This window comes from Aristolochia californica, unplaced genomic scaffold (assembly GCF_029961685.1).
Source record: "Aristolochia californica isolate CCGP_79_NKW_82.1479 unplaced genomic scaffold, dmAriCali1.0.hap1 SCAF_10, whole genome shotgun sequence".
NCBI classification, from domain to species: Eukaryota; Viridiplantae; Streptophyta; class Magnoliopsida; order Piperales; family Aristolochiaceae; genus Aristolochia; species Aristolochia californica.
This window is the reverse complement of record NW_027181771.1, coordinates 585,096-597,233: the sequence shown is the minus strand read 5'-3', so window position 1 is coordinate 597,233 and position 12,138 is coordinate 585,096. Positions and strand designations below refer to the sequence as shown.

Here is a 12,138-nt window from a genome sequence, read left to right as displayed (position 1 = left end):
TCTCACTTGTAGAAGAATCTGGTGGGATTCGGTGGTAGCTTTAAAAAGGGTTTCACAACAATGGTGGATGTGTCTCTAGTCTTTTATTTTTTTGGGTTTGATCTAGTGAATAACTTTTATTGCACAGCAACGAAGCTTTTATGAACCCTACTTTAATGCTTTATGAATCTAAATTTACTCCACCTTTGGTACGTAAAGGGATTCAATCTCTATTTAATGTGGCTCACAAATGTGGTACGAGACTTAATGTAGGGTTCTTTACATCAATTCTGAGTGGCTTTTGGGCTGGCTGGTTCTTAAGCTAGAGCAGCTGCATGAACCCAGGTGGACTGGAGGGGTAGGGATCCTTACAAATTATTAAGCATCTTCTGCAACACCAGGAGAGACTTTTGGGCTGCCTGGCTGGCTCTTCCCTTGTAAGCTAGAACTGGTTAACTACCAGCTGCATGATCATCTTTAGGTGGGTGCCCTTTGGATGTGATGACCACAGGTGTCTTTTGGGCTGACTGGCTGGTTCTTAAGGTAGAGCAGCTGCATGACCACAGGTGGGGTGGAGGGGTAGGGATTCTTACAAATTATTAAGCATCTTCTGCAACACCAGGAGTGGCTTTTGGGCTGCCGGACTCGTCCCTTGTAAGCTGGAACTGGTTAACTACCAGCTGCATGATCATCTTTAGGTGGGTGCCCTTTGGATGTGGTGACCACAGGTTGGTTGGATGGGGGTGGGTAGGGGATCCCTAAGACTTATTAAGCAACTTCTGCAACACCTGGAGTGTCTTTTGGCTGGCTGGTTCTTAAGCTAGAGCTGCTGCATGACCACGGGTGGGGTGGAGGTGTAGGGATCCTTACAAATTATTAAGCATCTTCTGCAACACCAGGAGTGGCTTTTGGGCTGGCTGCCGGGCTCGTCCCTTGTAAGCTAGAACTGGTTAACTACCAGCTGCAAGATCATCTTTAGGTGGGTGTCCTTTAGATGTGATGACCACAGGTGGGTTGGGGGGGTTGGGGGGGTAGGGGATCCCTAAAAATTATTAAGCAACTTCTGCAACACCTGGAGTGTCTTTTGGGCTGGCTGGCTGGCTCTTCCCTTGTAAACTAGAGCAGCTGCATGATCATCTATGTACACAAGAAATCTTTAGGTGGGTGCCCTTAGATGTGGTGACCACGGGTGGGGTTGGGGGGTAGGGATCCCTAGAAATTATTAAGCGTCCTCTGCAACACCTGGAGTGGCTTCCGGGTGTGTTTGTCCTTGTTGATACAGATGACAGTGCATTGGTTGTCACTGCAGCTCATGTATCATCTTTTACATTTCGAAGACTGACATGATGGACTCTCAGCAACTTTTGTTTTTTCCATGTATTGGCCGAACAATTTTAATGCGACAGGTTCTCTTAATCGTTTCAAACCAATTTTTTCATTTTTTATAAAAATTCATGAAATAATAAGATTATTTTTGTTCATTAGATTTTCATGAAACTTAATGCCTTTATCTTCATTTTCATCTAATTAAGTTTAAAAAATTAGATAAATATTTATTTTCTTCTATTTTTATTTAAATATTAAAATTTCTTCATTTCTTCCATAAACATATTAATATCTTAAACAAAAAAATGATTTAATACAGATTTAAAAATATTTTACGGACATTACTCAGGATAAATTTAATAAAAATAAAATATGTAAAATAAGGATAAATAAAAATTTAATTCTTAAATTTACATTTAAAATAAAATAAGATCATCTAGGTAGGCCGAGTCGATTCAGGGTGAGTCGAAGGGAAATCACTAAAATTCGGGTCAGATTTAGCGGGAAATTTGATCCAAACCTACCCAACTCAAAAAATCCAGGGATGGAGTTTCCAATTCGTCTGATGGGTCGGGGACGAGACCGAAAAAAGAAGTGGTAAAATTGTAATTTCACTTGATCGGCCAACCGCTACGTTTTGTTGACTTCAATGCGCCAAAATAAAAAATTTAGGTCCATTACAAAGCGGCGCCGGCAACTCGTGCGAGTGTTGGTCCCACACTAAAGACACGTGCGAATCAGTTTTTTGACTCCGTTGTCCGTGTCGGTAGTAACCCCGTTCCTCGGTAGTCCCTCAAAGCCGCCTTACCGCTTCCGGTAGTTGCCGACATTGGCCCCACTTCAGTTAACAATTTGGATTTGTCGAGGTGGGGCCCCGAATAATCCTCCCGCCTCTCCGCTTCTTCCCGTTTCTGCCCCTATTCTTTCATCGTACTGACAATTAATAATAATTTCAAATCAATTAAAAATATTTATTAAAAATAAAAAATATTTTTATTATTCTATTTTAACCAGAGATAAACACAGGTGGCCTCGAGAAAACCTAAAAAACATCAATCCTAAAATCCGACAAAAAAAAAAAAACAAACCGTCGCCGTAGTCCCAACCCTAACTTGATCCCCATCCTTGTAAATATATCCTCCACCCATCCACCTTCAGCTCATGGCCCAATTTATTATTTATTTAAGAATATATCCAATTGTCTATATTAAAAAAAATATTAAATATTTTATTTTATTATTTTTATCTTTTTATAATTTAGCTTAAAAAAGAATATAAACCTAAGTCCATCTAAACTTAGGAGCAACCAATTTTAAAATTATATAATTAAAATTTAATTTTTATTTTTTTCATTATCTATCTACGCATAGAGCTAATGGGATTAGTTTAACTATGATAAATAAATGATATATTTCATAATTAATATAATTTAATTTTTAAAATATAAAAATAGATGTAGCCAAAATTGGCTGGACTTGAATCTGGCTCTTTGTCGTCCAAAATCATATATTATCCAATCTTCTTCTCCTCTACGCTCCAAGTATTTCCAGAATTTCAAATATTCAGAAATTTATTAAAAAATCGGATGATGCCGTACTAGGATTCATGTACAGATCGGGACCCACGAAAACGGACGGCCACGATTGTGTTGTCTCCCTGATTCAGGATGACCACGAAGCAGTTGACTAGTTGTTACACGGTCTAATTTGTACTAGGTCCCACAGGTATCGGTGGCCCATTCAAATCCCCATCTGTCCCTAATGAACGGCGGAGATTCAACTCTTTGCCCATATTCATTGGATGGAGTGAGACAGAATGCAGCCTCGAGTGGGCTCACATTACCACTGACGTCCGTCAATTGGTTTGAAAAAACAGGAAGGGGCGTATTATCGTTCACATAGAATGGGATTTTTAGATAATTAAGAGATCTTTCGGGGGGGGGGGGGTTTCGAGTTTGTCCTTACCCGACACATCAATGAGCCGAATATTTATGGAAGGGCAATTTGGAAAAATCTTTTTGAAAAAGGAATAAATATTAAAAAGAGGTGGGAGAGTGTCATCTCGACCGGGAGACATGGCTTGAGTCAGCTCTGGTTCGACCTCATCACGTGACGATATGGTGACTCAGCTCGTCAGATATTTTACATCTGTAAGATTATCCAGATTTTTATGAATAAAATTAAAAATAATGTTTATTTTATTTTTTATATTTAAATATTAAAGTTTAATTCCAGTTCACCACATGAAAATTCCAACTCAGTCAGTCTGGACTCGGGACGAACTCGACCAGAACAAGAGTGTCAAATCCCACACTTTTATCCAGCCCCAAATCGGATGGTTTAAGAGGCAAATAATAAACGCACAACGGCAGAGGTGAAGAAAGCCATTTCCTTCCACAAATTTTTTTCCCACCATATAAATATATAATAATAAATACGAGTTGAGAAAAGAAAAAAGGTGAAAAACTCTCGGAAACTTACAAGACCGCCATAAATTAAAATTTAAGATTTCTAGAGGGGGCCAAAAAAACGGAACGGCGGCTCTCATCCGCTCCGTATTTGCAGGGGAGCGCGCGCAAATAGTAGTAGCAGTTTCGTTATTTTGTCAGAAGTTGACGATTTCATGGTCGAACTCGGCTGAGTCGAACACGGCCAGCTCGTCTTCCTCCCAGGAGTACTTGTCCATCCACTTCAGGTCCGGTATAGACAAAGGGAGATCCACTTCGAAGCCGAAGGCGTCGACGGCGTCGCCGTACGAGAACTCGTCCAACGGAGTCAGATCGGCGTAGCCGAAAACCGACGTCGGAGAGAGAATCTTCGACGAGTCTACGCTGTCGATCGAGTCCATTTCCAGTTTGAGGTGAGCGGCCGCGACGGTGGTGGTGGCGGAAGGGAAGTTGGTGACGGCGTCGGGGCCGCGGAGCTTGACGGCGGCGTTGTCGTAAACGGTGGCCGCCTCTTCCGCCGTATCGTACGTTCCAAGCCAGACGCGTTTCCGCTGCGTCGGGTCTCGTATCTCCGCTGCGTATCGGCCCCAGGGCCGCCGCCGCACGCCGACGAAGCTCTTCAGGCGTTGCTCGCTCGTTCCCTGCGTCAGCCGCCGTGTCCGCCGCGCGGCGCGGCGGATGTCGGTCGAGACGCGGATGTGGATTTCGTTGATGTGCCGCTTCATTCGCCGCACCGCCACCGACGCCGCCGCTTCGGCCTCCTCGTCGCTGGACGAGTCCGTGGCGTCCGCATCCGTCACGATTATTCGTACAACCTTCTGCTGAAATTCCGAAACGGATCCGCCAGCCGAGTGATGATTTCCGGCCACTTTCCTTTCACACGCCGATTTTCTGGTCGTCAGTACATGCTCCGAGAACTTGACTCGAGCTCCAGAGTGACTCGAGTATTTGCTCGCCGTTGAATACATCGGATCGGACGACGAAAATGAATTCCAAATCACGTCTCAAACAAAAAACATATCCGAAACCTCTCACTCGCGCTCACTAATTCCTCCAACAAAGAATCCCCAGGCTGCTCAGTGAACAATAAAACCAAAGAAATTGAATTTTCTGGATCGAGCAAGCAAGATCACAGCAGAGACAGAAACGGGCACCGGAGACTTTACTCGGGACTCGCGACACACGACTCACGAGCAAAACCGGAGAGGTTTAAGTGGGGTTTTTAGCACCGGAATTTTTCCACTCACGGAAATCTTTTTCTCCGTCTCCGAATCTTTAATTTCCGAAGCTTCTGAGTAGAAGAGCCACGCGCAGCGCCACCGCTCACTTCGCACATCGAGAAACTTGGATTAATGAGCCTATAGCGAGCCTGACATTCCTTTTTTGAAAAAAAAAAATGCAGAGGAATTCGCCGCAGAGAGATCTCCGGAACTGCCGCTTTCTGGCCGAAGCTTGTTGCAGAAAAAATGGAAGAACGAGATATACTTTGAAAACAAACAAGAAAAACAGGGAACTGGAACGAATCTGTGTTTAGTTCGGATTTTCGACTTTTCGATTTGAGAGGTGTGGAGATTCGAGGGGCAGTGTAGGAGAGGAAAGTGGCAGGGAGCAGGGGAGAGGTGAGGGGAGAGGGGAATTTATAAGGCACGGCGCTGGTGAGGGGAAGAAAGCGGACAAGCCAACTGGCGTTTCGCTCACGTGGCGGTCTCGTGTTGTTGTGCAAAGGAAATGACGAGAAGCGACTTACGGTTTTGGCTATGGCAGGAGTGAAATGGGTTGGGTTTGGGTGGGTCTATGTTGGATCAGCTTAACCGCTGACCCGAACCTGATTTGTTCATTTAATGGACCCGAACTTGGATTGTGTTTTTTTTTCGGTTCATACGAATTAGTGGATACTTGGAACAGTTAAAGGGGGAAGGGAACGCGAAAGTGAAAATAAAATAGAAAGTGAATAACTTTTTCATTTTAGTGTGTTTAGTGTAAAGTTTACTGAAAAATATTTTCCTGTGTTAGTGCCCAAAATAGAACATATAGTGGAAATAATAGAATGAGTTATTTTTTTTAATATACCTAAACTAATAATAAACCTAAAAAAGCATAGTTATTTTTATAATTATTAATATAATATAATATTAAAATATATTAACATAATATATAATTAAGTTATTAGTTTAATTAATTATAAAATATAGAATACTCAAACATAAATATTTACTTTTATAATGTATAGATACTTGATCAAATTCTTAGTTTAACAATATCTTAATTATCATTCTTAAATTAGTAATTTAATATAGTATTAACAGTAATTAATATAATAAATAATAAATAAAATATTTTGTTAATTACATAAGATAGATATTAGTGTAGTATAAATTAATAATATAATTACAAAGCAAAATAAAATTATTATTTTAATTAATTATAACAAATAAAAAATAAAAAAACTTTGATAGATGGTATTTAGGTTAATACTTTTAAAGTCATGATAAAATAATTTATTTAAAAAATATTTAATAATGAAGTGAAAGTGGAAAAGGGTTCGGGATAACGAGAAGGAGAAGAAAGAGAAGAGCTAAGACAATGAGAAGGTCTAGATGGTGAGAGGAGGTAGTACGGTGAGCCGACATAGATTGAGAGACGAGAAAGATGAAGGTTGGAAAGTAGTGGGTAGAGAGAAAGGAGAATGGAGAGAGAGGATGACACGGAGAGGCATAAGAGTGATGAGTGAAAGTGAATGAATTGGGTTTAGGGACATAATTCATTTTTACTCGTTCGCGTAAGTACCGGTGAAAAGGAATGAACTACTTTATTCACTTTTACTTTCTATTGTGTACACAAACTAATGCTTGTGAGTAAGTGAGATTGAAATCGTTTTCACTTCCACGTGCACTAACAAGCCCACACCTCGAACCCTGAAATCCAACTCACACCTTTTGAGAAATTTTTGTCGACCCAACCCGAGCACTCTGATGTTGGGTCAAAATTTACCTCCAGTGGTCTGGAATCCAGAGGTGCAGGAACGGGACAGAGGGTATTTTCGTCAGATAAAAAACGCGATGGAAGTGGCCGCAGAAGTCGTTACTGCGACGACTGATTTACGCTTCCTCATTTATTGACCGCACAGGAGGATCACTCACCGTTTAATAGTGACTCTCGCAGGCCAAAAGCATCCTCGTCTAGACTTTCGATCGCATCCGTACACGTGATGGGCCCTTGACGTTGGCCCATGGGTCCACATTATTTTAATGGGCGTTTTTGTAACTTTCTCTCTATTTATCTCTCAATCTATCTATATATATATTAAAGCCGAAAATATTCAATTATAATTAGAAAACTCACTGAGTCACATATTATTGAGTTAATTTAAGCGAGTTTAAAATTGAACCTAATTTTGGTATCTATCTATTTGAATCAAAACTTATAACTACAAGGTTAAGGTTTCTCCTCCTATTTTCTTTGCATGCATGAGGAAATTGAGAAAGTACCTTGCTCTCTTTATAACGCCTTTGCTCGATGACAATGAACACAAGGGCCCCTCCCAGCTTCAACAAAAAAAGGGATTTTTATTTTTTTTGGAAAATATATAAATTAATTAGATCAAAACCCTAAAAATCTAATCTAAATTGACCCATTTGAGTTGAGTCACCCCCAAACACTACAAAATAACTTGAACACAAAATTAGTTAAAAAAACTAAGTCAAGACTGAGTTAGACTCATTCCTCTTCGAGTTTTCATTGAGTCAACTTTGGCAACGTTGTTAAGATTCATTCTCACAATGTATGGACTCCAAGGGAGCCTTATAATTAAATAATTATATGCCATTTCTTGGAAGCCAGGCTTCTATTAGTCAAAAGGGTGAGAAATCTTCCCACATATTCTAATCCTTCAATTAAAAAACCCTAAATATTAAATAAATCAAAAGAAAAACAGAATTTTATTTTTTAAGTGAATTAGTATAAATTTTAATGGAAAAAATAATAAGGATATAGCTTGCTAATTCATAGCATATACCTTTATTTTTTAAAAAAATAATTATTTTTATTGTATTTTTACTCTCATTAATTGTTTTAAATGCTAATATCTATATTAAAATTCATATGAATTTGTATCCGATTTCGGTAATGCCTTCAAGAATTTAATAAATTTTACCTCACAAGAATTATGTTTCAACTGTTTAAGAATCGGATCAGAATCTAAAAAGAGGAGAAAAATTCTTCTTATACTAACTCTAGCACGCTATTTAGTTCAAATCGAAAATTTTAAACTCCCAATTCCAAACCAACTCTTGACAACCACATCTAGCAAAGATTTTTCATCTTACTTAGACTCGACTTGATCCCCTCTTAGAGATTTTATAATCTTATTTCGTTTCTTGGGAGCCAAACTTTTTCAACTTTTCGTTCCTAAAGGGTATTATGGTTAATATATCAAAATAATTTTCTAATAATTAAACAGATATTCTTAATTTTCATTTAAAATATTTTTTTTTTTTTAAAATAAAGCTACCCTACAAAAACATGCATGAGCATGGCACATTAAATAAACAAACAATGCAGGTCATATTTGGCTTGGAAATGAAGCAACAGGGATGGTTAGTTAGAGCACGTGAGGTGTCACGCGGGAAAAGCTTTTCGAAACTTGTCTGTTGCTTGTCAACCAAGGCTTCAAATAATTAATGCTGGTTTTTCTTTTCTTTGGATTAAATTATTGTGATGTGGATTTACTGATTTGAACTTGACATGATGAATGGCTGGGATTGGCCCACGATGTTGATGATGGAGTAATTTTCCAATATGGGAGAGAAGGTTGGTGGCCAACTTTTTATTCAATGATTTGCGAATTTTTATTGAATAAATTTATTTTAAAAAATGAACCTTGATTTTACCATATTGCCCTTTCTAATTTTTCATTTTAATAGAAGCTTTGTATTGGTATAGGAATTTTCATATGGTATAATATTTATTTCTAATTTTTAAGAAAAAAATAAAGACCCATTATTGCCTTTTTTTTTTTTAGTTTTTTGGTTCGAAATAGGGAACATAATCGAAGTCTTAAATTTTCAACTCGTAAAGAGTGAGTTGGATTAGCGGGTCCAAATTTGAAGGGGATTCACCGATTATAGAAAGGTCGAGTCTAATCATATGTTGTTTCGAATTGGAGTTGACCCGAAAAAGCATATCTGATTTTTTAAATATTTTGAAAAAAAATATTCGAAAGACAGTTAATTTTTTTTAACTATTTTTCATGTATTTTTCATATTATTTCTAGAACGAAATATTTAAATCTCATTTGTCAATTTAATATTTGTGTAAAATCACCACCAATAAACTTGAAATTGTAACCAACCCACCCAATTAAATTATTTCCATGTGTTCCAAAGTCCTCTCCACTGAGGCATTTTCTCTAAATGGTATATATTTACAAAATTGCCATTAAAGATGATCATTTGAAATGTCAACATTTTGATGTGCTCTTGGACCTATCAAAGAGTGAAGATATTTCCACCTCTCCAATAATGCAAGTTTCCAATTATAGTGGTTGCAACTTTAATACTTAGGGTGTGTTTGTGACAATAAGAAATGATAAATAAAAACTATAGACCAAGTAATTTTATTTATAGGAGATGAAAGAATTTATATCCCAATTTTTTTTGTTCGATAAAAAAATTAGAAGGGATAAGAAAATGGGTTTTCTAAAAATACATTAAGAAGTTATAAATGTTAGAGTGGTTTTGTCCACTCTTGTAGGCGGTAGCTTTTCGCAACGTCTCGCGTTTGAATCCCATGAGAGGTGGTAGCTTTCTGCACCTAAAATATCGGTCTTTTGGGTGTATTGGCTAGTCGTTGTCAATAAATATTAAAAAATGATAAAAAATTAATTTTCTTTCGACTGATTTTTCCCGATTACTATCTTATAGTCTATTATTTAGATTTTATCCTGATTTTTAGGGTAAAATACTAGAAATTTGGTAAAAAATTATTTCTCAACAAAAAAATTTAGTGACAAATTGGTCTAAAGAAAAATATATTTTCATGATTATTATATCATAGTCTATTATTTTGATTTTATCCTATTTTTCCATGATAATTTTGTTGTTTAATTAATAGAACATAAATAAATTTTCGAATAAAAAATATTTAAAACATAATATTAACTGAAAAGCTGCTTATACGCTTCTACTTTAACAAATTTCACTTTGAAATGGGTGTTATCATGAGAGACTCACACTTCATCAAATCATGACCTAATTAAAAATAAAAATAAAATCATGAGTCTTCAAAAAAAAAATAATAAATGAAATTTACACTTAGATTAATGATCAAACAATTACTTAACTACAAGTATTAGTCAAGACATAGCGAAACTTCGTCAAAGATTTTAAATTTTTTTATTTAATCATATGGGGAAGAAGAATGACTGCACATTCAAATTAAAATACCAATCCGATTCATCGTTTCTTGACTAGAGAGAATTAACTCGAAGTTAGTGTATTAACTAAACAAATCTAAATTTTTTTCTTTTTTGAACCAAACAATTGACTACTAACCAACACATATCAAAATTTCAAAGATGTTTATACCGAATTTTTAACGTACCCCTTATGGGTAAACCAAATTGTGCTAACATTTCCAAATCAATTAGGCCAACACTACAAAAATACCACAAACTCCAAATCACACACAAATATTGTTCTAAAAATTTGATTCAATGCAAGTGAAGTTATTGCAAGTTCGATAATCATATATTAGCTTTTCAAAATACCCAATATCGAACTATTGAGTAACCAAATATCCAAGTTTGTGCACACACTAAAATTCAAAGTCGATAAAGCCGACATGAAACCCAAAAAAAACCCACCACCACCACAAGACCACAAATTCCACATAATCTCCCAAAAATATGAGTAAATGCAAAAATCCACAACAAAACTAACCACAATTCCATCATAAAACTAAGCAAAGCCTTTGCCTCTTGTCATCATCAAGTGACAAACCCACAAAAGATTTGGCTGCAAATCTAATCTTCTTAGCCGCCGCACCAAGTTGCAAATTGGGACCCAGAGCCACCCCACCCCCGGCCTCCAATTGACCAAACCAAGGCCACAAATATTAAAATTTTTATTAAAAAAAGCAGGGTCTCTTTCACTTGAAATGAGTCCAACAATCATAAGGGGTTGCCTCCCGTGTTTAAAGTGTTCAGAAGAGTCCGTATCAACATCAAGAAGATAGAGAAAAGAATTGTTGTCCGATTATGGAGTGATTGCATGAGGGATAATGTGGTTAAGATTAATCCCCCCCAAAAGGCTTAGTCACTTTCAGACCTCAATATGGTTTGGATTTATAAACTTTTTCTTCTTTCTTTCTTAAAAGCGATTCGTTACTGTTAGAAGTTGGGGTTGGGGTGGGCATAGGTTGGATTGGAGTCAAAACCTGAATCATCAAAGCTGACCCTGACCTGATCACCATCTTTGTTACCTAATCCCCACCATTTTTTTTGTAAAACCGATTTAAACCCAACTCGTTTCCTCCCTATCCTATAAACTCGACTTGTTTTAACCCTGTTTTATATCTCTGTCTTATATGTGGGTCGGGTTCAAGTCAGATTCGAATTGGGTTTAGAAAAACCCCTCAACCCGAAAGTTGACAGAAATTTTTTCCCAACATCGTCTTGACTCGTGGGATGAAATTAGAAACCCGAACCTGAGTTTTTCGGGGTCAGGTCGGATTGCCTATAAAATCCGATCTGATGCCCACCCCTAGTTAAAAGTAATAAAAAATTGGATATGATCAATTAATATAAATTATGCATGGGTGAATAATGTTAGAAATAAGACTCATCTTAAAATGTCTAACCAAATTAAGAATTCTTTGGTTCCGATTAGTGACAATCATTCATGAGTGAATGCCACTAGAAACAAGAACCATCCTAAAATAATTAGCCAAGTTAAGAATTCGGTGGCTCCTTCTATACATAATCTGATGTAGAAGTTTACGCCTCGTTTGATACCATGTTAGAAGTTGGATTCAAAACCATTCCCAAAATGACAAACTACATTAACAGAATATTTATTTTTCTAACTAATAAAACCTAAGATCTTTTTACTCTTTCTAACAATAAGAATAATTGATTAGCCGAAAAGCTAAGTGATTTGTGTACTAAACTAGTTTTTCAGTAGAAGAAAAACACCGACTAATATATTTAGGCAGAGAACAAGACCGATCTGAGTCCACACAAGAAACTCAGCCGAGTCGTTTTTTCATGTCAAAAATCAATTTTGAAACAACATTCTTTATACAACCTTATGAATATCTTTATGTAGGGATCAAGTTTATACGAAAAAAAATGGGACTTGCTGAAATAAGAATTTTGAAACTGAGACGCA

The 12,138-nt window shown here is 37.0% G+C and overlaps 1 protein-coding gene across 1 annotated transcript; it reads right to left on the bottom strand.

Annotated features, from left to right (window-relative positions):
• Nucleotides 1–3,635: 3,635 nt before the first annotated feature.
• On the bottom strand, nucleotides 3,636–5,344 carry LOC137942413 (pathogenesis-related genes transcriptional activator PTI6-like). Its single transcript, XM_068788047.1, has one exon. The coding sequence runs from the start codon at nucleotides 4,717–4,719 to the stop codon at nucleotides 3,910–3,912; it is 810 nt and encodes a 269-aa protein (XP_068644148.1). The 5' UTR covers nucleotides 4,720–5,344; the 3' UTR covers nucleotides 3,636–3,909.
• Between the last annotated feature and the right edge of the window lie 6,794 nt (nucleotides 5,345–12,138).